Raw genomic sequence first — 26,307 nt, forward strand, 5'->3', positions numbered from 1 at the left:
AAGATCTTAGACAAAGATATTTTTAAAGACAATTTCAAATAATTTCAATCATCAAATACAATCTTGATATAGTTGTGAAACAGTTGCAAACGACTGGCCAATAAGATTACATGGTGCTCTCGGTGTGGAGGGGCTTAAAAAAAAAAAGCAGGTAAAAGCTTAGAAAACGGTGTTTTTGAACAGATATGACCCACGTGAAACAGAATTGTGTGTGCCTCTTATTTATTTGTCTTCATGGGCAATTCATTGAATAAAACAAATACCGTTACAACACAAAAGAAAGGGGTTTTTTTCTTCTTCCCCAAAGCAATTTTGGCCACATGTTATGTACATGTTACATCTTCATAATAAAAAGACCTCCTTGTATCACTGTTCTCTCTCCATTTTTAATAATTAAAAAAAGCATTTCACTGTTCACCAGGCATTTACATCAGAATAGAATGCTCAGGTCCAACCACCTTCACTGGTTTATTCTTCTTATTATATGCAAATGCAAAAACGTGTCAACAATAAATAATACTATAAAATGTACACAAAAAGATTGACAGTCCACCACGAGTTAAAACGCTGAACAGGTTGGATGTTTAGGAACAAGGACACGGGGGGGAGAGAAGGAGAGGAGGTTGTCTTCTTAGCAAAAATGTGACGGTCCATACAAGTTACAGAAAAGCTGATCATCTATACATTGACACTAGCAAGATAACAAAGTTGTTGTTTCTGGTATATTTCATTTTGTACAAAGAAGGGAGAGTCTATCCTCACACGCGGGGCGTCATTGTCTTAACTGGAGAGATTATACAAGCAAGAGTTAAGGCAACTTCTCTGTTGTTTATCGAAGGTGACACGATGCCTCATGTCAGCCCGGTTCGGAATAAGTTGTCATTGCATAATCCAGGCCGTTGACCACGCCAGCAGTCTTTCATCAAAAATGAAAAACAGGAAGGAAAAACAGATAGGAATGCTGGAGATTTGTCGCCACATTGTCACGTCGCCGTCGCAAAGACTGTTGCAGAGGTCCAGGATTTCCAAATGCCTCTCTGAGACTGTTTAACTGCCTAAAACGCCAACACAGTGTGGCGCAGATTAAGAACAGACGTAATTGGCCACGTTTTGTGTGTGTGTGTGTGTGTGTGTGTGTGTGTGTGTGTGGCGAGTAGGCTGAAAGGAGGCGTAACAATGGATTGTAGTTAGTTCTTCATTAAAATAGAGCCCTCTCAACCTTTTGAACAGAGAACGACCTACTCAGAGAAGAAGAGAGAGAGAGAGAGAGAGAGAGAGAGAGAGAGAGAGAAATCAGCGGCAAGCTGGAGGAAACTTGCAAATGTGGCCTGGTGGTGGCGGCACCAGGAGAAAGGTCAGGTAAAGGTCTCCAAAACAATTAACATGTGTTCTCTGGGGAGTACATTTAAAAGAATATTGTTGACATTTTCGAGAAAATGCTTCATTACTTTTGTGCCGGATTAATGTGTTCAGACGTCTGTCTGAACAGAATGAAGCTGTAGCAGTGTTTTCTCAATGACAAGGAAATGTAGGCGTTGGGTGGATGCATGAAGTTCAACATGGTTCATTTCTATACTGGACTCAAATGCAGTTGTTACTCAGAGGCGACCCCTTGTGGCTTCAGTCATTAAGACAAGAACAATGGAGAAAATTTGGTGTCTAAATATTGCCTGGAGGAATTAAACTACAGACATTTCTTAAAAGCAGATCACTGCTTCTGAAAGCTGAAGCTGATTGATTTAAGCATCGGCCTGGATAGGGATCGTCACACCATGTGGAGGGGGGGGGGGGGGGGGGGCTTCAATGTAAATAATTATCAATTACTTTAGGTATTAAAGCCATGAAAAAAACCACAGCATCGAGTTTAAATGTCTGCACCACGAGAAAAGTGTCTACTCTTCTGAATATAAACTGAATTTTCCAAAAGACCGAAGGACAAATGCTGCTCAGCAGTGAAAACAAAGCAGCACAAAAAAACAAAAAAAACAAAAAACAAAAAAACAGGGCTCTTCAACTTGTGTGGAGAAAAAGAAGCAGGGGGGGGCAAGGAAATGCTTAAAGTGACACCAAAGCTGGGCCTTGGCAAGCGGCAAGCTAAGTCTAAATGCCTGACTAACAGGCAGCAGATAGAGTTGCACACTGCTCAATCCGAGCGGACGCTGTGTAATCTCAGCCGGGCCCTCTGATCACATACAAACACGCACACCGAGCTGGATTCACTCTGTGATGCATGAGAGGCATGGAAGTTAGACCTCATTTGGACACGACGCGAATCGAGCGGCATCCCACGGCGGCGGCGGCGAATTAGATGGAAGCTGCAGGACAAACGGCGATCCCTAATGCGAGGCTCAACTTTGCATTGTCCGTTATCCGCCAGAATTATTATTCCACTCTACTTTCGCTGGCACATTTGAGTTCTTTTTAGATTGAACAAAATAAAATAAAAAAGGTCGTTTTACAGTAATATCGCTTTTGACATCCACTTATGTTTGCCTGTGTCCTCACAGTGTAGTCCTCTTTTTCTTCTTTCTTTTTTTTTTTTAAATAAGTGCTTTTTGTTGTGGCAACTACAAATTATCTGCTCAAATTTTCAGTTTTGAATCCCATTTCCAGACAAAACTAGGTGACATGTTTTGTTTAAACACACAGAGGCCTTTGGCATGTGATGATACCTTGTCTCATGCTGCTGCGATGAAACTCCTCCACGGGAGAGTAAACTAAAATGCCGCCTTTGTGTGACAGCGTCCCAGCTCGCAGGCTTAAGCCACGGTGTAACCGGATCACATCGAACTGGACAGGTGACATTCAGACATGTTGTTTATCTGAACTGGCCGAGAGAACGAACACGAGGTCCGACACCGAGTCAAGCACAACACCGGGAGTGCAGTCTGGCTGTAGATAAATGTTGACTTCACAATGCTGTAACTGTCCTCTCATACTAAAACATGCAGTTATAAATACATACATTATTATCTTTCTTATAACAACATTGCTCAACTTCGTGTGTATTACAGCATCTTTGGTTGTAAAGCAGTCGACTTTCAATGTTTTACTTGTTACCAGCGATATTTAAAAAAAAATATTGAATCATAAACAAACATCAACAGGCCACAATGGAGCAGAAAAAGTGTCAAAGTGGAATCAAATGTGTACTTAATGGTGGAGAAAATACCAAGTGCTGCAGTGTCACGCAGAGCGGTTTTGGGCTGTATTCTTCAGCCAGTATTCATCAAGGTGAGTCCACATATTTAGGTAAATGTACTTCTCACATGAGCCACGTTATTACACCATTACACTGTTTTCAGCTCCTGGTATCTGAAGAAAACTTGCAAAAACTTAAAATTCTCCTTAACAGTGTAACATAGCAGCGTTTTGCGTTATCTGTTATTTATTAAGGTAGCGAGACACCAATGTAAAAGTGTTATCAGTGAATTTTGAAAACAATATTTACGTCAAAATAGAGGTAAATCAATGGACTGGTCATAGAAGCAAACGACATTCAAATATTTTGTACGTTCGTAGCGACGTATGAGAGGACAATCACAGCTTATTGACGCCAACAAGTCTATCGAGTCAAGGTTGTGTAAATAAACAAATAAGAATTGTCAAAAAATAATAATAAATAAACAACTTGGCAGGAGTAGTAGAACAAAAGGCAACAATATGTTTCTAATTATTGCCAGTTCAGCTTTTCTTTCTGCATGTCCCAACAGAATATTTGATGAGAGTTGGCCTCCCAACGCCCATTGAGAGCAGTCAGTCTCAAACTAACCCATGACAGGAACATCACTGGTAATCTATTATAGAAGAGATTAAGAACTAGCCTGCGGGAGAGGGTACCCGCCGCTGGTTGGCAGAGGTTCCACATTACTGAGCCATCCCAGTTTTCCTTTTGGAGGTGCAGCGAAGCCTCAAACTGTTCTGACACAGCGGGGGCTTGAATGACTTTTTTTTTTTTTTTGGAGTGGGGCTTAAAGTTTAAGCACACGCATTGTGCCCGAAGGCTCGCAAAATGTCAATAACAGCAATGATTATCACGACAATCGCTTCGCTTTTGTGCAACAATATGTCCGATTTCCTGAAAGAGTTTAAAAGCAAACAAACAGATGCGGGAAAGAAAATGGCAGAGGCTACGAGAGTCCGCCCACGCGCCGTCACTCGCTGGTGAAAGTTAACATTTTCTACAGTTGGCAGATTCAACAGAAAATGGTTCTTAACAAAATTGAGGGAGGTTTTGTGTCCAAGGACAGTTCCACAGCCCCTCATTAAAAGATCTCTTCATGATGTCCCTTAAGTCACGTTGCATTATTTGCTTTGACTTACAACCCATCAGAATAAACAATCAATTTATCCTCGCATGGAAGCTGAATTCTGTATGACTTCCGTATCATACATTACATTTATGTTACATTTTTCCAAGTAAGTGTCAAATAAAACCTTTGTCATGAACATATTTGTTGCTCCTCTAATGAATGTTTTGTTTTGGCAAATACATTGTGGTTTAATAATATTTACTGGAGAGCAAGGTTTGAGGTGTTGAATCCTTACTTAGAATGAAAAGCTGGTGTCTCAGATGAAACTCCCCAAAAAATGTGGGTGATCCATCAATTCACTACATCCTCCACATATGGATTACTTCCTGCTATAACTACCAAGGCCAGTAGAGGTCGCAATCATGGGTCGGGCATGAATCATACTGGTAATGTTGAATTTAGATGACACTTGATTATATTATGGAAATAATCCTGGTTTGTCTTCAAGCGACTTCACCTTGATGTTACACAGTCGAAAAGGATCGTTGATTTTTAACTCCTTGCTGAACCTAGTTTCTTAAAAGACATTCCTACATATGATCCATCCATCTTCCTCACCTTCCTCCTAATGTTGCCCCTTTTAGAATAGGTGCTTTGCAGTGACCTGCTGAGAGGAAATACATTTTTCACGAACCTGTCTGAACCAAGGCATCTCTCTGATTTTGTTGTCTCCCTTTGCACTGCGAAATGATGCTCTGAAATGATCTTGGAGAGAAACAAAAAAAAAAGCTCAGTGGTTTCTATGGACAAATGAAGCCATGATGAATCTACCTGGATGCTTCCAGTCTTAAAAGCAAATACCGGGTTTTGTCAGTTGCTGCTGTGGTTTGCCAGCTAATGCTAAATAGTGTTGAAAACTGCAAAGGGTTCTCAGTTGTGTGACCATGTGACAAAAAGGTAGTACCCTTAATATTTTTTTAGAAACTATAGAAAAGTCCCTCCTCTCTGAAAATTGCAGTAGAGGTTGCAATATATATGTACAGATGGTGGTTTTTGCAGCCTACAGAATGGATGATGCTAATTCCATGGCAGCGGCTTTCAATATCAGAAAAGTGACGGCCTTCCATTGTACGAGGGAAACAACTTGCTTGATGGGGGGGAGGTGGATTGCAGTATGGGCTGAGAGTCTCTAAACGAGGAGAGAACCGGCGGGGTGAAAGTCCTCCTGTTGCAGGAATATATCATTTCCACTTCAAAGAATGGCCGGATGCGATATCAGTCTTCTGAAGTCCATCAGTGTCTGTTACACAGACGAGAAAGGGAGTCCCGTTCGCTCGGCTATGATACATGTCATTGGGTTTTGTTGGGACTCTTATTCGTGGTCGAAGGCGATCTGTGGTGCTGGTGGACTGGACGATGGGTGAGGACTGTGTGTATTCGTGTGAGCAGTGCAGTTGGGAGTGGTGGGATCCGGAGGTGGGGGGGTGGACAAGTGAGTGTCGTTGATGGCACTGCGGTCCTCAGAGCATCCATCTGTGAAACAGAGTGGGAGGAGAATTAGACTGAGTCAAGGCCGCTTTGGGTAAATTTGATGCATGAATACGAGCAAAAGCTTTAAGGTGAATGCAAAGCATGAGGGTCCTGTTGAGTTTGGAGTGAGACAGATTTTTGACGTTTGAATCCCAGAGGACCACGTTCTCGCAGTATTTCTTAATTTTTAGTTTGTTCACTGCGGCACATGCAATCAGTATCAGCTTGAGGGCACTTTTGGGCAAATAGAAAATAAAATATTCAACATCTGCTTCTCTGCTGGCATAAATTTTACATCGTGTTTTAGATATTTCAAAATGAATGCCTAATGATAACGCGGGCAAGTACCAAGAGGTGAGCCACAGCACTCACCCTTTTGCAATCTCCAATATCAATAATCATAAATAGTGTATCGCTAAATATCTGCAGATTAAAGTACATCACTTATGTTCATTGCAGCTGCAGGTTTGCATTTAGCAGCGCCACCCGAGCACGGGGCTTGATTTCCATCTTTTGTCCTCACCAATTAATCTTATTCAGAGCACTCGCCTCCTGTTACCACAACCTGAATTGGACTTCAATTGCTCTTGAATACAATTTCATTTAATTAATAACTTGATGAGAGCATCATTAAATTTAGCATTAATGTGCTGAATAAATCCTTCGGTGTGAAAGACTTCCCATTTCCATCTCGGCGCTCACAAGGGTAATCTGCCACTCACAGCAAAGCAACAAGTGCTCCTCTGATGATATAAAAGCAACACGCAAACTTGCGTGGGAAATATGTGTCTGGTAAATTAACATGTTGGTTAAACATGCGGTCCAGAAAAATAAACCTTAAAACATCGGAATCACAAAGGAAACTGTACATGGGTGACATATAAATATGAACTTGTTTCTTTGTTGGATCCAGAAGTTCAAATTGAACACTTGCTTATACAAAGGCTAATAATCAGTTACCTAGGTATGGTGGAGGCCAGCCTAAATGCACCAAATGAAGCCAGAATACAGACTTTATTCAAAGCATGTCTGAGTCAAAGCTGATGCAATGTAATCTTTTGTTGAGGAATTATTTCAAAGACAAATTCAGATACCTGCACATCTGTCTCAACAGAGTTGAAACACGTGCCGATTTTTTAAAGCAATTATTCTGTTCAATATTGTTTGACAGAGTCCGTACTGTTTGCATATAAACTCTGTCTATCCTTGAATCAAGTCTCACGTTGAGAAATTATCATAATAAATACTAAATAACCTTTTCAGATTTGAAGATTAAATGACTAAAAGGGAATACCAAACACCTCATTAAAGAAAATGTTTAAAAGGAAGAACCTGAATTTGTGAAAGGCTACATCTGGGGAATATGAGACATTTAAAAAGAAAAAAAAAAAAATCAAACACAAGTGATAATATGATGGGCACCCTGCTTTGAATTACAAAATGTCACTGAATAAATCTCATCTGAAGCCAAGAGCATAACCATAAGTTGCTCACAGGAAGACACTGGGGGTTAACCAACCTCATTTGTTTTGATTGCGAATTCGCAGACACCTCCTCTTCAGTGGCGGCTCCAGCTCAGGACTCCCGGCGGCTGATAGCGGTGCACTAATGGAGCAGGACAGGATGGCCGCCTTGTCGGCGGTGGGCTTTGGCACAGGCTGGATGACAACGCAGCCACCTGTTGACAGCAGTGGCAGGGCATAGGCATGTTCCCCTTCCTCCGAGTTGGAGTCCGGATCTGGCTTCCCCTCTGCCCTGTTCACTAGCTCATCTTGTGCTGAGACCCGCTTACCTGGATCCCACTCACCCACTGAGCAATTGTTCTCTTTCAGTGCCTCATGTTCCAGCTCACCATTGGCTGTTGGCTCCCCAGTGCCCCCTTCTCCCTTAACCATATCTCCTCTTCGGTCAGGGCAAGATTCATATGCTGGATTAAGAAGTGGATGCCATCCTGTACCATTAACTATTACATTACAAGGGGCAGCGGGGCTTGTTTGGAACTGGGGGAGGAGTAGAGGTTGTGTCCGTACGGGACTTGGCAAGGATGGTGTTGTAAGGTTAGAGACACAGGGACTTAGCTGGTTTATTGAAGGATCGAATTTACTTGAAGGGCTGCCGTTGCTGGAGGGTAGGGCTGATGATTCCAGTGTGCTTGTTTGTGTGCCCCCTTCCAGCTCTGCAGAACTGAGGAGGCCCAGTGAGTTCAGACCATCCTCCTCACGATCTCGATTTCCTTTCACTTCTCTCCACACCAGCGGTGGAGATCTGGATTCAACTTCTGTCTCGACTTTGACCTGAACTCCAGGTAGCATCCTTTGAATTACCTGTGATTGGCAGGGCCTTTGGCCCACAGTGAGATCAATAACCCCATCAATCAGTGCAGGCCCACTGGCTAAACAAAGGTTGCCTGAATTGTCCTCCGCCTTTACAGTCAAATCAACTAAAGCTGTCCTGCTTCTCTCTGAGCGCACAGGAGAAAAGCTCTCTCCAGGACCTGGCTCTAACTTCTGTTCCCCTCTGTCACCTCCAGAAGAGCCTGGAGAGTGAGGCCCAGAGGCTGAACCTTCAGAAGGGTCTGGGGCATTGCGGACAGAGCCATTGCTTTCAGGTTGGTCCCTGGAAGATTTGGGATTGAAAGGGATTGGGATTGGAATAGGAATAGGAACTGGCAGGGGTACAATGACAGGGTATGGGACTAAAAGAGTTGGTGGGGGTACCAATGGTGCCAAAGATGGCATGCCAAAGTTCATCATTGGGGGCAAGGGGATGGGTCCATTGGGCATCATGTTAACTGGGGGGAAAGGGGGGAGGCCCGGCATATGGAGCCCAGGATGTGGAGGCATCATGCCAGGGTTAGGATTGGATGATGGGTGGACATGTGGAGACAAGAGAGGCCTATGCATGGGGCTTGATGCTGAACCAAGGGTCCTCGGGGGAGGTGGTGGACCAATACCAGGGATGATGGGATTTGACAGCGGGCTGTTTGGCCCTCCTGGATGGACCGAGGGGCGAAGATATGGTGGACGAATCTGCTGCATCATTTGATGCTCCATGAACAGAGGCAGGGGCATGGGTCCTCGTGGTGTCATTACCATGGGCGGGCTACCAGGGGGAACCCCAACTGATGGGTGCAAAGTTGGAACAGGCGGAGGGGGAAGTGTGGGGCTTTCGTGTGGCCTGGGTGTGGGGATTTTGGCTGAAGAGGACGACGGGGAGCAGACAGCAGCAGTGTCTGAGGGTGAGGTGGCAGAAGAAGTGGAAAGTGGCAAAGCAGACCCGCATGAAGGTCCCCCCGGTGAAGGAGCTTTACGTCGAAGGTCCGTCAAAGGCGTTCCCCAGGATTCAGGCGTGAGCAGCTGCACCCCACCACTGCACTCTGGCTTGCCATCCACACCAGCCCCGTGTCCTGGGTTGCACAATGCTCCAGGTAGCGCAGCCTGCGTCTCCTTGTAGAAAATGTCCATCTTATATTGGTTTAAGCATTTGGCACTGCAGAACTGCAGCCTCCGCTCACCAGCACCAAAGTCCAAATACTCCTTAGTGTGGCGAATATGTTTGCACCAGTCACACACCTGTGAGGTAAAACAAAAACAAAAAACATATACCGTATCAGTGTCTGTCAACCTGTAAACAAAAGACTTCTAATTTGGTTTGGATGAGATACAGCTCAATTTTGGTTTAAGTACCCAGAAAGAGACGTAGCTCAGCTTCCACACCATCTGGAGATAAGCCCATTTCAAAAAGTATATAATCTTTTTTGGGAAGCCAGCTCTATTTGTAACTGCTTTTACAGATAAGTCAAGAGTAAACACTTAACTCTGAAGTCTGTATGAACATACTTGTCTGCATTCAGTTCATCTAATGTATGCGTTTGAGCATGCATCTGCATCACTGTTTGTTCCACTCTAGTCTTACAGAAGACTAGATTGTGCACATACTGACATTCGACTGCTAAGTGCTATTGAAATGACTTTGCCTTTAACTCTCTGTCCAACAAGGAATACCCATTTACGCCTCCTGCTGGTAGTCAGGATGCACTTAAGTATCATTTAACAACAGGCACCCAAGAGCCCAACGCCTCAAAGCAAAAAGACACATTTCCTCAAGAGTACTTCAACATTTGGTTTTGAATTAGGTTCCAGCTCGTCAATAAATATCCCCGCTAAGACAAGTCTGAATCTAAAATGTAGACTCTGTTATAGTATAAAAGGACTTTCATGCATGTTAAATAAGTTGAGGTTATGCCCTTCACTGCCTGATCCAAGGTGTTGTGATTTACTATTGTGAAATGAGTTAATGTTCAGTCTGTCCTCTGTTTGAATACCAGAGATTTTTTTCTTCTGTAATTCTCTGGGAAGAATAGGGAGCGACTCACCACACCATCCAATTGTACAGAGTGGTATTACAGGACTCGTTTACTTAGGGTTGAATGGCGAGTCTGCTAAAAATTCTAATGCAACACACAGCCACATTTAAGCTAAACTCAAAAAGTGTGTCTCTATAAATTCTGAGGAATATTCAAAATTATTGTTGAATGTTTAAAAAATGAAATGTAATATACCGTTTGAATCTTTTATTGTGTAATGAATTGAGGCCAACCGTTCACATCTTTTCTCTGAAACTTTGGATTGACACTTATATTTGCTAAAAACTGATGTGCCAACAGTTGTTCTGGAATTACGCTGCTTTGCTTTTTTTTAAACCCTTTTTGTGAGATTTTTGTGTCAATCTGAGATTAAATTGAAATCAGCTACTTGGGGACATTGCACATGTGTTGCGGTATGTACACAAAACAATATGTGGGACCATTTATGGATGCATGCTGTGATACAAAATAATAAAAGACGTACATAAAACAAGTATTATATTATCCTGAAAATGCAATAAAATAATGTAGTTAAGCATCAGTGCAACTATCATTTTTGAGTAGATGATTTGTTTTGAGATGATTTACAATTCACAGTTTGAAGAACTCTGATCTGATTAATTTTTGCTCTTTTTTTTGTGCATATTCTTTCCCACTGATATAATTCTTTGTGACGCTAATCTAAGTCAGTTATTGTTCTCCAAGTATCACTGAAGCTATTTTACAAGATCCTTATCTTTCACAGGTGCAGTGGGACTCTGAGCTCGCAGTTTCATTCACACAGTTGGGTGTTGTTTATCTCTTTATATATCACACTGTTAAATCACTTTCCCTGTGCTCGAACAAAACTACCGCCGGGTCCAAACACGCGCAAGCTCAATGGAAATCTTGTCCTTCTAGGTCGCCGCAGTGGGAAAGATCCCAAAACGCCCTGCCCCACTGTTTCGTCGACGTTACACACCTTTTCAGTGCGAAACGTGCACATTTTTTCTCGAGGGGAAGAAAATGGATGTGACCCTGGTAGAGCAGATAGCAGTGGGCGAGCCCTGAACATGGCGTTACTCGTCAGGCCACACACAGCTCACTCTGTCAGCTCTGGGAGGAGTGGCAGGTCCTCGCTGGAGATAATTAAGGCATTAATCAGTTGTCAGACCCTTCAACGACATCCATCCATCATGCGGACCCTTAAGCCCCCCTGCTGAATGCTAATAAGTTGAGGGATGCAACTGGAAGGTGGATAAACTTAATTCTGCACGCTACATATCGGTTTATTTGGCAGGGGCATGTCTGGCAGCAGCTGAAAGACAGTGGACTCACATCGGGCTGTTTGGCCAAACGTGTCGTAACACCGGCCAGGATTTCATAGCATGCTGTCTTGTAGCAGCAACGTGTGTCAAACATCAGCGTCATTGTACGGATGACATGATTTACATTCAATTGTGGCCCAAAAGGTGCACTGCTTCAAACACTGGCGCATTAAAAAGACCAAAGTCTGAATCCAAATAGGTTAAACTGTGTCTCTCAGGCAGAATAACTTCATAACCGGCTGGTACAGCCCAAGGTTTAGGACAAACAGTCGGAGGATTTAAGGACTACGTGGCGGCTACAATGTTTAAACACAGAGCAGCAAGAGTTCCGATGCCAGACTCTCAAATCCGACGCGCTATAACTGCCCATTTAGCCCAAGATAATTCAATGAGGCATGACTGAGTAAAAGTCAAAAAGGTGCTCTCATCAAGTTGAGTTGGATAATGGTAGGCCCTGGATATTTTAAATAATAAATGTGCTGAAATTTTCCTCGACTCAGAAAGACAGATGGAGAGCACTTAACGACTTTCTGCACCGTGAGTGAAATTTCACTGCGCATTACGCTAATGGAGTTGTGCTTTCTCTTTTCCTTGCTCCCTCTCCCTCTCCCTCTCCTGCACACAGATGTTTGCAGTTGGATGTAATTATGGTCATTTATTTCCATCGTGGCCAACGAACCAGCAATGGCGGCAATGTTTTAACCATTTGCGTTGCAACAATTACCGCATTCCTAAAGATGCGCGGTGGCCACACGCGAATGGGTCAGTGGGATTCAAGAATCACTCCCTTACCCCGAGATCGAACAACAACTAGTATCACTGCCTAATTAGGTGTGAAGACAAAAGTTAGGAGAGGTAATTCATGGAATGAAGAACTGGGATCTTTTCTTGGGGGCAGGTTGCTGGGGGGGGGTAACAAAGGAAAAAGGAAGAGACGGTTGTGGGCCAACAGGTTTTAGAGGAACGGACGAGGAAGAGGTTTGCAGATGTTTGACGGCAGTACAGCGGATGTGAAGGAATTAGACAATGAAGAGAGAGAAGAAGAGGTTGCAGAGGGTTAAGAGGCTGAAGGGCTTCAGGCAGTTGCGCATATTGTAATGTTTTGTAAGAGGCAGCGTGCTTATCTATGTAGAATGGAGAGGTTTTAGAAAATGAGGAGGGTTAAAGCAGGAAAAGTGCATCGAGGGAGAGGCTGGTATCTCCCTCCCTCCTAGCCCCAACTCCCAGATCCCCCTGCTCGCTGAGGACGATACGTGATGCTTTTGACACTTCTCAGATTGCTGTCGTAATCGCACGGGTTGCAAAACACGGGGATTAAACCCCGTGAAAACGAACCAGGTGCTCGAAGCAAGGCGCTGTCTCCAATCTTTTTTTCATGGTTAAATCATCCAACACTTCAAACAATCTGAAGCAAAGTATCTACGCCGACACTGCAGAAACACTGCACTCGTCTCCTTATGGACTCGGTCCAAAAAACTAGATTACGTAGTAACAGACTGTCATCTTAAAGCAACTGGTCCTCGGGAGAAAGAAAACAAAGTAGAGCTTACACTGAAGTTTACGCAAGAAAATTAAACTTTGGGGACGCATAACAGACCATCTGCAACATGTGGACTTATTACAATGATTAGCCAAGCTATCCGTTTACAGCGGCCTCATTCACTATTTTGATTGTTATAATTACCTGGCTCGAAAAAGAGGGAAATAAATCTGGTTCATATCCTCTCCTGCTGTAAGTACCTTACTTGTTCATTAAAAACTGGAACCAAGCATGAAAAGTTAAGACTGTCGATAAAAGCCGAAGAGGATGAGGACTACACTCCCGGAGAGGCTGCTCTTATCACAGCCAGCCGTCCCATCAGTCATTATGGATGTGACACACAAAGGCCATTTTCACTTGTCCAGGTGAAGCTCAATTGCACTATATTTCACGGCGCACGCTCGTGCTCACATGGAGAGTAAAATAACTCCAGCTGCAAGACTGATGAGACAAGGATTGTGGCTGAATGTCACCGCAGCAGGCTGAGCTTCCTCAGACCAAGCGTCTCTGTTGGCCTCTAAATAAATACGATTATAAATCTGGTTGCGTCGCAGCCTATCGAAGATCTTATTCTAAGCCATACATGCAAAAAAAAAGAAGGAGAAATTAGCTTGTTGAAATGTAATAAATCCCACATGCTTGTGACGTCACACCAGCATAAACCAGAAAATCAGTCTGATGCTTTTTTTCCCCTGTAGGTTAATAAACACAGTTTATCATATTTTGTTAAAATCTGCAACTAATGAAGTGTAAAAACATGTTTTAGTTTCAATAGTTACAGTAGTCGCAATTACATTCTTGCTATGATCACTGTGCAGTCAAAGTGTAATGATACAGCCTTGGACTTATCATGAACTGATTTGAGCTTCTTTTATTTAATGGAAAACTGCAAAAAAGGAGAAATTAGCTTGTTAAAACATAATATCCACCTCTGAACCTGTTGATTAAACACAATTGATCATGCTTTGGGATTATTTGCATGTGATGAAATGTAAAACAAAACTAAACAAAAACAACGCTTTTATTATAGTTTTAAAGAGGATTCTAATATTAGCAGTCACTTCCTATTTACCTGAGAACTTCAGTATTAGGTAAAGGCCTGCAAATCTCTAGAAGCTCAATGAATATTGGTGAATGAGCAAAAATACACAATGCATTCCAATAAATAGACAATCATTCAATTTTACACACTTTGAATGTGAATGAATTTGGATAAAATGCAAGAAAACAAAAAAAAACCACTCTGAATATGATGCATAATGAAAAGGAGCAAAGCATAATGATTGAATAAAGATATGAGGAGCTGAAACTTAAAAATGTATGCAATTTTAAAAGTTTGAATAGGAATCCCACTTGTGTACTAGCTTATTTTTTTGGGGAGGGGAGTGTGCGAAGCTAAGGATCAGTCTGTTGTTTAATATAATTTTTTTTGTTTTTGTTTTGTTTTTACAGTAATGCCCAAATCTGAAAAAAGGCCCAGTCACATATCAGCATTGAAAGAAAATAAAACACTTGGAACAACAGAACAGCATTAAAACATCCTGGTGCAGTTAGCCAACAAGCTTAAACTCTATCTGGTGTTGAATGGGTTATGGTCCTTACAAGCACATCGCTGTTTGTCTTGAAGACAAGCCTGGGCGTGTCCTGAGTAAAGCTGTGCTGGGGTAATTTCCCACCGAGGCCATCGTCGTCTCTCGCCTGGGGGGGGGAGAAATAATGGCTTCTTTTTACGGATGGACAAAAAATAAACAGGTGAACAGAGGCAACAAGGACAACTCAGAAATGGAAAACAACACTGAGGCAAAATGAACAGAAACGGTGGCTGTAAAAAATGGGTGAACAGTCATTGGTTTGCGGACAAACCAATCAACGGGGTGTGAGGGTGCAGCATGCATGTGCAGTCTTGGGGGGGGGGGGGGGGGGGGGGGGGGGGTCTGGTGCTTTCGTCAGCAGCTGTGTGTACATTGAAGGTCTCATCCATCTAAGTCAACATTAACAATTTACCACATTTGAAAATGGAAAAAAAAAAAAAAAAAGCAACATCAAATCTAAGTGTGGAGCTCTGAGAGCTCTTTGGGTTTTACCATGGTAAAGTGTAATGTAAAAAGCAGGAGCCATACAAAAGTCAGACAGCCACGTCACTATTATTACAAATGAAAAGCGTTTTTTGTTTTTTTGTTTTTTTTTAAGGTTTTAAGGTCCACTAACGGGTTATAATAGAAGGTCACGAGAGACTTGGTCTATATAGTTTGATAGCTTTACAAATGCTTCATTTTGTGAATAAATTTCCCACCACACAAACTCAGGCTGAATTAAAGCACTTCACCTTTGCAAAGTGTTTAGAATTTTTCGGAGTGGTGATGACAACACGACACAACAGTTGGAGCATATTTCAGAAAAAAAAAACTTCAACTCAGTCTGTATTCATAGAAGGACACTGTATTGGCAGGTGATATTATGGGAGCTGGGATTTGAAACTTGACGATGAGTTCAGAGACTGAAAGAAATATGTTTAATGAAAATAACAAAGTTGCATGGATATATATATGGAAGCATATAAACACCGATATATAATAGTTCTGAACAAATTCACACATTTTTCTGAATTTATAGCATAGAGCTGCTCCGAAATAGAAAATATTTCCCTGTAAAAGGTCCCACCCACCTGATGTCACATCTTTTACAATTTTATAGGTTATAAATATATTTTTGTAAGGAAGTCACAAAGATCAAATACACACACAGCATGCAGGTATATGAGCAAAAACCTGTTGATTGTCCCAACCAAAGAGAAAATGTCAAAATTAGATAAGAGTGTTGAAAAATTTAAGTTAAGGAAATAAAGGTATAAAGGACAAAAACTGAAAATTACAATGCTCCGGTCTGCTTTTGTTTCACAGTCACTCAAACATTCAAGGTCAACGTCAAACATCCAACAACACTTAAAAGAAAACAAGCTGCCTTTCAAAACGAAACTTAATCAGACATTTTGAATAAGGTTAAAAGACAATAAGTGACTGAATGTACTGCCGGCTCACATGGAAACGCATATCAACTCTGTTCTTGAAGCCGAAGACACACCGATGAGAACAATTGCTCTAGATACACCGACCAACATAACGCAGGTTGCTAACGAATAAAGAAATAAGTATAAATTAGGTAATCAATTGAGTTTTCTTTAGAGGCAATAATAGCCACATGGAACCGGATTAGCTGATTTGTAATGGGTTAAAAAGAAAAAAAGTCTAATTACAATTAATGAAGGCTGCGGATTACCAGACCACACAAAACGGCACATGTATGAAAGGATGAATGGATGGATGGATGGATGGGCTGATAGGCAAGTAATGTAAAGCAAAATTAACGGTTGGATGAATGATGAATAGAATGGATGTTTGACGCATCGATGATAAATGGATGGATGGTGAATGATTAATGGATGAATTAATGAGTGGATGATAAATAGTTGCCCTTATTAGTTCGGCGTAACTTCCTGAGGTACTACAGGCTGAAGGGGTAATGAGGAGGGAACGCGCTCGTATTTCGGTCGTATCACTACTTGAAGAGTAACTGGAATGTTTCGCGTTTTTTTTTTTTTTTTTTTCCTGCTAACGATTTCTCAGACCTTAAACACACGCCGCCGTCCGATTAATTCGCGCATACAGTAGCTGCAGTGGATTTCCTCTCCTCTCACAATGCATACCTCCTTTAAACGCTACCAGCAGCTGGTACAGGAGCGCCCCTCTCCTGCTCGCCATGACTCATTCATTATGCGCAGTGTGCAAACTGAAGCAGTTGGTGCTGTTATGCCAGGTGTGGGCAATTTTGGTACAAAGAAGTTATCGGAAGAGCCTTTCTTTTTTCCACTCCCTCTGGCACAATCCCAAACTGCTCCATTGTGGCTCGTCAAATGAAATGTACTTTTATAGAGCGCAGACCTCAGTTTGATATCATTAAATATTTCACAGCCACGGGACACCGAGACGCCGTTATCAGAAAAGGAGATTGAACGTCAATTATGTGCATTCGTCACCAAACCAAACTGGTCCTGCAGAGTGCCTCTCTTTCAGATTATGTTCCCTGTAACCCTCCATGGGAATAATCTGGCCTTCAGCTCTGTTTGTTCAATAATAATAATAATAATAATTAAAAAAAAGGTGAAAGCTGGCATTTATTTCCCATCTTTCATGCCCAAGGATTGATTGAGTTTGCCTTTGCACCCATCTGCCTCCCACACCTCAGAGGTAGGGTTTCCAGTTCAAAAGGTGACGTAGTTCCAAACGGTTGTTTGGGTTCCAGAACGGAGGAAACCAAACGTGGAACAATGCAGCAGAGATGATGCGTAACTGCAAGTTGGTCGGGGGGGGGTTGGGGGGGGGGGGGCGGCGGGTGGAGATGTCAGGGTGGAGGTTATTTAGAAGCTGTCAGGGCACTAAATGAACAGTGGGCGAGGGCTGACCCACATAACGCGCAGCGTGGACCCGGCGTGGGGACAAAGACAGGTGAGGAGAGGAATGAATCTCGGCAGGCACTTGAGGACAAGCACGCACGCACACACACTCACACACACACACGCACACACACGCACACAAAGATGCAGCATTGTGCTATTATTCCGTCTCCAGTTTGTGCTCTGACCCTCTGGCCCTGCGCCAGTTCATTTGCATATTGTACTAATGAGGTGTTGGCACTGTGAACGAGGCGTGAGCCGCACACTGGGAGCCTCAAACACATACAGGAGAGAGGACCGAGGCGGACTGGTAGACGATTGGACGGACAGACACACAGACACACAGACAGAGAGACAGAGAGACAGACAGATGTAGTCGTGTCTTTGTGTTTAAAGGTGCTTCTTTGTGCCTCCATAATGTGGAGCTGCCATCGCACCAGTCAAACCGCAGCTGCCATCCTGCCCAGGTTCCCTCACAAGAAGCACAGAGCAGGACAGCGTCCGCTCAGACTCCCCCCTCCGGCGACGCCGCAGTCCTGAGGGAGACGTCACGCCAGCTGCCACCACGCAACCTTCCATCTGGGCACACACATACACACACACACCAATGTCCAGGCGTATGTGTGTGTGTGTGTGTGCATGTGTGTGTTTCTGTCTATCACCTGCCAAAATTTCCCCCAAAAGAAAGATGCTCAGATGAAGCCTCATCCAAATCCGGAGACAAACACAGCCAAGCACAACACACCGCAAATGAAGGTGTGACGCCACTAAAGTGAGAACGGGGGCGACTGAGGCACTGAGCTGAAAAATGAGAGGTTTGTCTTTGCCTTTTTCACAGTTTAGAAGAGAGCAGTTCAGTCCTGCGAGCGCATGACGGACAAACAAATCACTACGTCACACGACCTGATTCTAATACGGGAATAAAATCTATTCTTATTTTTTTGGGGTATTCGCAGATTAAAAACCTTTTTTTTTTCCTGCCGTCTCCAGAAGTTGGGATATGTATTGTACCCATAAAGATGTATCAGTATAAACTGGTGATATAATATCACGTCATTCTGTTGGATCCTCATCATGTTGGATCAGTAGAATGTTGTGTTTTTACATTATAACATGAGAATTTGCTTCCAATCGTATAGCAGGAAAACTTTCTTTCATATTATGATCGCAAATATTCCATTTTTAAATATAATAGTATTTCATCAAAAAATGTATATATAAAAAAAGAAAAAATCTTGAATTACTCATTTTCATCATACTAGGTTATGAGTTGATGAATAGGTTATGTGTTAATAATGTCATAAAAAAACTTTCTGCAAATACATTGTTAAACTTAAATCTATAATAATATATTTTGTATGGAGCAGCAATATTATGTATAATAAGAAAATTACACCTCACTACAACTTAAACTCGACACTAAATGTGGCAATATATGATATTAAGATTCTCTATCACATCGTGTGCATAGAATATTGCATTATATAATTTTCTTATCACAGAAGAGGATTGAATTATGTTACTATATATTGACTTGTTGCATTTCTTTTGTTTTCAATGAGATTTTATTCATTTATTGTTGTGTAAAGTTAATCCTTCCTTAATTTAGTCTTTTTGTTGAACGATGCATGTTAATATCACGTCATGAAATTGTGCAATTTTAAATATTCAAAGATAAATTGTTAAATCTTATCTTATAGTGTCAGCTTATAAACATCTTTATCTTTTCACATCATAATGTGGTACAATATCATCACACTATACGGTGAAACCTTTTATTTTATCACCTCATTTCATAAGAATATAAAATTTGAACATGCAATTTTTTTTAAAAAGTATATGTTCAGGAGCAATTTAATTCTGAATTCAATGATTTTGAGAAATCATTCACCAAGCTTTTGTCAGTGCCGACATTGGAGACACAAAACCAGTGTCCGTCTTTAAAGCAATATACTGATCTGTGTATTTTTGTGAGCATATTACTACTGCTGTATAATCCACAGAAAGAATGATGTGAGGCAGTTTACCTGGACTAAATCTCTTTTTAACGAGTGTAGGAAATGTTCCTCTCAGTATAGAATAACGTCTCTTTGGCACGCCGACTGGATTGTGGATTGCTGAATTGCTACTTGGTATCTTACAAGGTTACAAAATGCATTTTCTTCCTCCGTGCGGTCACCGCGATACGTCTAAAGCGTGCAGTGTGAAGTGCGTGTGCACATACCGTGCACTTGTTACTTCACTTTTTGTTTCCGTGTGTGTGTGTGTGTGTGTGTGTGAGTGGTGTCTGTCGCACCTACAGCACAAGTTTGACTTCCTTCGCTGGTGCGATCCCGACGCCTAGTTAGTCGGGAGAGTTTCCTTTTGTCTTTATTGGAGCTGGATGGCTGGCAGCTATGAGATAATCACCTTCTTCCCGGAGCCCCCGAGCTGTGTCAGGCGGGCCTCAAGGCTTTCCTAACCCCCCAGTGAGCCCGGCCCGCAATAGGCAAGACACTTTTGAACACTCCTCGTCGTGCGCGACGGAGTTTCCACAGGCTGGCCGCACACGCGCACGAGCGCTCTCGTCCTTTTGTGCACGTGCCTTTTCCAGGCAGCCGATGGAGATGCAAAGTAAATTTTGTAGAGTTTTCTGGAGCGGGAAAGCAACCACAGGGGGGGGGGCGGGGGCGGGGGTGTATGTGCAGGAGAAGACTGTGTGTGTGTGTGTGTGTGTGTGTGTGTGTGTGTGTGTGTGTGTGTGTGTGTGTGAGATGGAGGTGATGTGACATTTCTGGGCTGACATGAAGCGGCACTCTGCCCCCTCGCGCCTGGAGGGAGCTCCCGGGGAAAGACACTGATGGAGGTCTCGGGTCTCCGGGGGGGAATTTCATGGTGTGAACAAAAAGCTTGGCACTGCGGCAGAAACAACCTGCACAACACGAGCTGGAGCCTCCTCTCTACCTGCTCCACGCTTTTTTTTTCTTTCCACATGCACTAGGCATTCGAATATGATTTTTCTTCATTAAATTTTTTTCAGAGAAATGAAAGAATTTCAAGTATTTGTTTTTTTCTATGTTGAATTTAAACAAACACAAAGATTACATTTAACAAACTCCATGTGGAGAAATCAGTACATCTGGACCTTATGTGGATGTTTTTGAAGGCCAAGGGTTCACAGTTCGCACAACATAAAATATGGTATGAGAAAAGTGGTGCAATAATGTGGATCATGTGATGAACACACAAATGTTTAAAAATGCTACACAAAACTGAACAAACGCACCGTTCAATAACTTTCCTGTGCAGAACTTAAATTTGATCCGTCTCAAAGCAACACCGTACTCCGAGTTTCACCACCCCGCCCCCACCCTCCCTCCCTCCGGGAATTCACAATCGCAGTGTAATTCATCACTGCTAATTGCCTCACTTAATGCTGGCACTTTGTCCAATGAGCGTGCGAGTTTACTGGGGTGTGTGTGTGTGTGTGTGTGTGTGTGCGTGTGTGTGTGTGTGTGTGTGTGTGTGTGTGTGTGCGTGCGTGGGAGTCAGATAAGCAGCGCGTGACAGCCAAGCAGCCACCGGCTCAAAGCTTACACTCCCGTCACTAATTTCATATTTTCACTCTAAACCTCCAACCTGCCCAAAGATCGAAGGAGGAAAACAAACAAACAAACAAACGAGACAACTTTCAGAGGAAACTGGCTGTTGGGGGGGGGGGGGGGCACATGGCATGGAAAAGCCCGCGCACAACGCGCTCGCACGCAGGGGGGCGCTGAGCCGCAGTGCATTACAAAACAAGAAGAAGAAGAAAAAAAAAAAAGCAGCCAAGCTGCGTCGTCTGAATCAATAGAGGACCAGTCAAAAGAGAGAATGAAAGTGAGCAGGCAGGAGCGAGGTGACAGACGGAATAATTGAGCGGCGGAAACCGGCGAGGAAGCAGCACCTTCCATACAAACTAATCCCGGAGCTTAAGGCACCGCTGTAAACAGGCGCATAAGTGATTAGCCCGAGTTAAACTATCAATCATCTCGCGCCACACACAAACAAGCGCCGCATAGACGTGGAGATGTGCAGGGGTGTGAGAAAGCAGCAGCCAGAGTCACCCTAGGAGGGGATCAGGTTTCATGGATGAGGCAGCTGAAGATATTTCATGCAACATAATGCCCACCCCCCCACCCCCCTTTTGCACTACTACCCCCCTTCCTCCCCCACGTCTCCTCTCCTCTATCCAAAGCGTATGGAGACATGAGATCCTCTGGTTTTTTTTGCAACCATGACAATTTCTTTTCTTTTTTTTTTCCTGCTGGGAGAGAGAGAGAGAGAAAAAAAAGGAGAGAGAAATCCTGCAGGCTGTGTTGTTGTGGCCAACCTTGTGGGTGCATGAGAAAAGAAACATGTGGGTATCGCTTACACAAATTGGCCTGCATGAATGTGCAAAAGCCAGACAAAATAGAGAAATTGAGCCGCGGTGGCAGAGTGGGCCTTGTCCTGTGTTTTGTGGTGCTGAAACGCAAACGTTCAACGTGTGAGACTGGATCCAAACGAGGTTCGATCTGTCACGGGTTAACAATAATTATTCAGTGAGGCAATTACTGAAATTTGTGAGCTTTTGTTGTTGTTGTTGTTGTTGTTGTTGTTGTTGTTGTTGTTGTTGTGGTTGTTATTGGTGAAATCGTTGTAAATCTGGAGAACTGCAGCCGCTATCTACTCCACTGTTAATTTGACAGGCGAATTCAAGTATTTCAATAAAATCTAGTTTACAAGCAGAGAAGGATATTATTGATTCTAAACTGTCTCAGTCCTGTATGTGACATTATGATCCAACAGCATCAATTTGACCTCACTTGTATAATACATCTCCCACAGATGAGCATCTTCATTATATCAACTATATAAGATTGTCCACTGATGCTGCTTATATTGATGCTTCATTGTCATAAATCTTAATTATAGAGCATCTAAATGACATACCGTCATTTCCGGACTATAAGCCGCTACTTTTTTCCCCCATACGCTTTGAAACCTTTGGCTTAAACAATGACGAGGCTAATTTATGGATTTTCTATGAGTTAACGGGCGTCATGTCACCAAATTCTACGTCCGCCTGTACCTGCACTGTTTTGGGTGTCTCTGTTTCTCCAAAATGTCCCCGAAAAGTGATATTTCTGTCTTCCTGACCCAGGCGATGCGTTCAGGTGCATCACGCAACTCCAACTGCGCTCCATGGCTGATCAACTCTCTCTCTCTCTCTCAAATGACTTGCACTTGCACAAAAAAAAAATGTTTTGAATGCAACACTGCTCAATTTAACATAATTTTTTCCCCTTTTATGTAGATTATTATGTAGATTAGTCGCTGATGCTGCTCTGATGGGGTTGCTACATCGCTGTCTATAACAAGACAAACTGTAAAACATATAAATATGACTAAACATTGTTCTTCAAAAGTTAACTTTAATGACGCCACCAAACCAAAGGATGGAACTATGTGCGTCGGAAACAATGCACAAACTCTAAAACTCAGTTCTGCCACTTCAGACAATCACCCACCGCCTAAGTTTTATTCCAATTTGGTCAGGGAGGATTTTTCTCCACACAAATCATGCTCTGAATTATCAACAGACGACCGCTCTATAGTCTCACATGCTTTGTCATGGGAAAATGAAGTGGAACACTTAATTAAAAATTATTACATTGCGCAATTGAGTCCATGACGAGGTTTGGAAAGAAGCAGTGGCCTGATTAGAATATTGAGTAATACAGTAATTAAATGGTCAAAAAAAAAAAAAAAATTGCATTGTTGGAAGTCTGGGCGTTATAAGAGAGGTTCGGCTGCAGCACCTGTGAAACAATAGGTCGACTGTTACCGTGTCACAACTACTAATGTAAAAGATTTGCTGGAAGACTAATATTATCCCGTCTGTCACTCTACATAGAAAAGTTTGAACTTCTTTCCACAACTACTACTTGCAGAGCAGCTGTCAGCGCACTCGGATGACATGCTTTGAAATATCTGTCAAAAGTTTGGAGCAGGTTAATGGGGAAAGATTCTTGCTGCTCCTGTGTGTGTGTGTGTGTGTGTGTGTGTGTGTGTGTGTGTGTGTGTGTGTGTGTGTGTGTGTGTGTGTGTGTGTGTGTGTGTGTGTGTGTGTGTGTGTGTGTGTGTGTGTGTGTGTGTGTGTGTGTGTGTGTGTGTGTGTGTGTGTGTGCTTTTTTCTATCTTTTACCATGGCATATTTTAATATGCAGCAAGGAAACGCCATTCAGAAGGCCACACTATAATGCAGAGCTAATTAGGTTTAACCAAGATGTCACATCTGGACGAGACGTCAAAACGCGCTCTACAGGGTGTCCCGACTGGTCCGGTGGCTCACGGTAAAGATTTGACTGCGTTTACATACCTAATTTAATTCCGAGGCCCACACATTCGCGGCGGGGGAGCTTCCGCCACGTCAACTCACTCATTTGATGTCGTGTTTACAGCCTCCGCGATTGATCTGCGACTGATACGGCGCCACCTCGTCGACTTGGTTTGCGCGTCGAGTGGCGCGGGGGGCTCCCACCCCCCCCCCGCGCCACTCGCTTTTCTTTTCTGACCTCCTCTGGAGCTCCGAGCTCAAAAAAACAGAGCGCGGTTCAAAAGCTGACGTTTTGATCTGATCCGGAGCTCGGCGGAGTCTCTCTCATCTGTCACACGCTCTCCCGCGGGACTCCCCGACATCACCGGGACCAGCCACATCATTTGTCAAACCCTTTTAACGTTCAGCCGAATAGATCGTCACCCGTAACCAGAGAACGACTATATGACACAGCAAAGGCCTCCTTCTATTGTTTTTTGGGGTTTTTTTTTTTTTTTTGGGGGGGGGGGGGAGGGAGACAATAAAGGTGTCAGAAATAATAAGAATAAGAATAAAAAAAGAAACAATAAGAAAAGAACAAAAAGTGCACTCCTAACTGGCTCCTGCTTCAGTGCAGTGCTTGGGGAAGTGATTATGCTTGGATGGATAAGTTCAGGACACACAAGCGGGAGAGTAAAACACGTCATACTCACGGCGTAATTCCTTACATATCCCAGCTTTGGTACAAGACAGAAAAGAGGTTGTTTAACTACAATCACTGAGGGCAAATGAGAACACAGTAACAAGTCTGACGTGGGCTGTCATGCTGACTCGGATGTTTTTTAGATGAATCACCTGAATGTTCTTTGTACACCAAGATTTATTGCTAATGGCTTCTGGATGAATGGATTCGAGGTAGAAAAGTGTGGAATAAGGGCTTTTTAAGCTGCTTATTTTTTTTATTTAAAAATTTTTTTTGTTGCATTGTACTTTGAAGCACCCTTTTTATGAGTGAAGGGAAGATTTAGGCTAATAATTCCTGAAGCTACGACCTTTTCATTCCGCAAAGACTATTAAAAAGTCATGAAACTTCATTTTGCTCTTGTTGAAGTAAAACACTGTGCTTTTTTTTGTTTGTACAGCAGCAGCCTTATTTTGCAGGGCAACGTAACAATATAGCACTGAGGCAACCTCTAAATGTTGCTAACTCAACAGAAATGACTGGACGTTTACATTCAGATTAGCTGGCTTGATAATACGGGCTGGAAAAATATTCAAAAAACTTCAAGAATATAGTAAAAAATAGCTGTAATGTGAAGATAGCAAATGGTGGATAGCTACTATGAGCATTTTCACAGTTAAGACTTGATTCTCTGGGGGGGTTTTTTGTGGGACAAAAAAAACGTGTCAGAAACCAAAATAATTTGGACTTGAAATGTAGAAAAAGTGCACTCCTAACTGGCTCCTGCTTCAGTGCAGTGCTTGGGGAAGTGATTATGCTTGGATGGATAAGTTCAGGACAGACAGGCAGGAGAGTAAAACACGTCATACTCACGGCATAATTCCTTACATATCCCAGCTTTGGTACAAGACAGAAAAGAGGTTGTTTAACTACAATCACTGAGGGCAAATGAGAACACAGTAACAAGTCTTCCATGCCGAGTCTGATGGTTTTAAGGTCATGATGTGAATATTCCTCAAAGGCCAATTTAAGATTTATAAATGAATGATTTCTGGACGGAAAGCATTTGGGTCAGAAAGAGCACTTGTTTAGTCGCCAATGCAACAAATTCTTAGTTTAAATTACTTGATAATTCCGGAGGCCGCAACATGTAAAGGACATTCTTGCAATGTAAGGCCAAAAACTTGATAATTGATGATTAGATTCTGTGTGAAGAGATGAATTGTGTTTTAAAAGCTGATCTGGACAACTGACGTTTGTTACGAATAAAAATATTCAGATCACATTTTAATGTGGGTCGACAAATAGTAAAAACACATCAGCAGATGCTCCTAGGAGAAACCTTTCTTTTTTTCCTTTTTTATTACATTGTCAATATAGCTCATCTGAATTGGTTCGTAGGAAAGTAACCAGATTAATTCACTTGTACAGGTGCCATTACTTTACTTGAATGGATCATTTAATAAACGATTTACTCTTTAATTGATTTAGTTACTTAGAAGATTAATGTCCCCAGTTGTTCTGCATGTAGTGTCTGGAAAGTGCTCTATAAATAAAGGTTGATTGATTGATAATAGAAAGTCTAACTAGACTAAAATCTGAGACATACAACTGTAGATTAAGCTCCCAAGAAGTAAAAAAAAAAAAAAAAGAATAAAGACTGAAACGTTGGAAGTGTTGGTACATCACTAGAATCTGACTGAATGCCACTTAGATTTAATGCCAATAATTTAGAAGGAGTTTTTGGTTGTCGTTTTTTTTTTTTTTTTTCCATCTTGTATCGTTGCTGATTTTTCTAACGTGTCCATTTGTAAAGTCTCCTGATGACGAGAGGACGTGTGGCCGCTGGCTGACTCGTAG

The 26,307-nt window shown here is 42.5% G+C and overlaps 1 protein-coding gene across 1 annotated transcript in view; it reads right to left on the reverse strand.

The window, feature by feature from the left end:
- Positions 1-223: 223 nt before the first annotated feature.
- Positions 224-26,307, reverse strand: part of sobpa (sine oculis binding protein homolog a) — a 49,325-nt gene continuing 23,241 nt past the window's right edge. Inside the window, exons 5-7 of the mRNA XM_080513494.1 lie at positions 14,599-14,694; positions 7,303-9,355; positions 224-5,786 (exon numbers count right to left, since the gene is read on the reverse strand). Coding sequence (XP_080369620.1) covers positions 7,304-9,355; positions 14,599-14,694 — 2,148 coding nt within the window. The 3' untranslated portion in view covers positions 224-5,786; position 7,303. The remainder of the gene's footprint in view (positions 5,787-7,302; positions 9,356-14,598; positions 14,695-26,307) is intronic.

Source organism: Blennius ocellaris, assembly GCF_963422515.1.
Source record: "Blennius ocellaris genome assembly, chromosome: 17".
NCBI lineage: Eukaryota > Metazoa > Chordata > Actinopteri > Blenniiformes > Blenniidae > Blennius > Blennius ocellaris.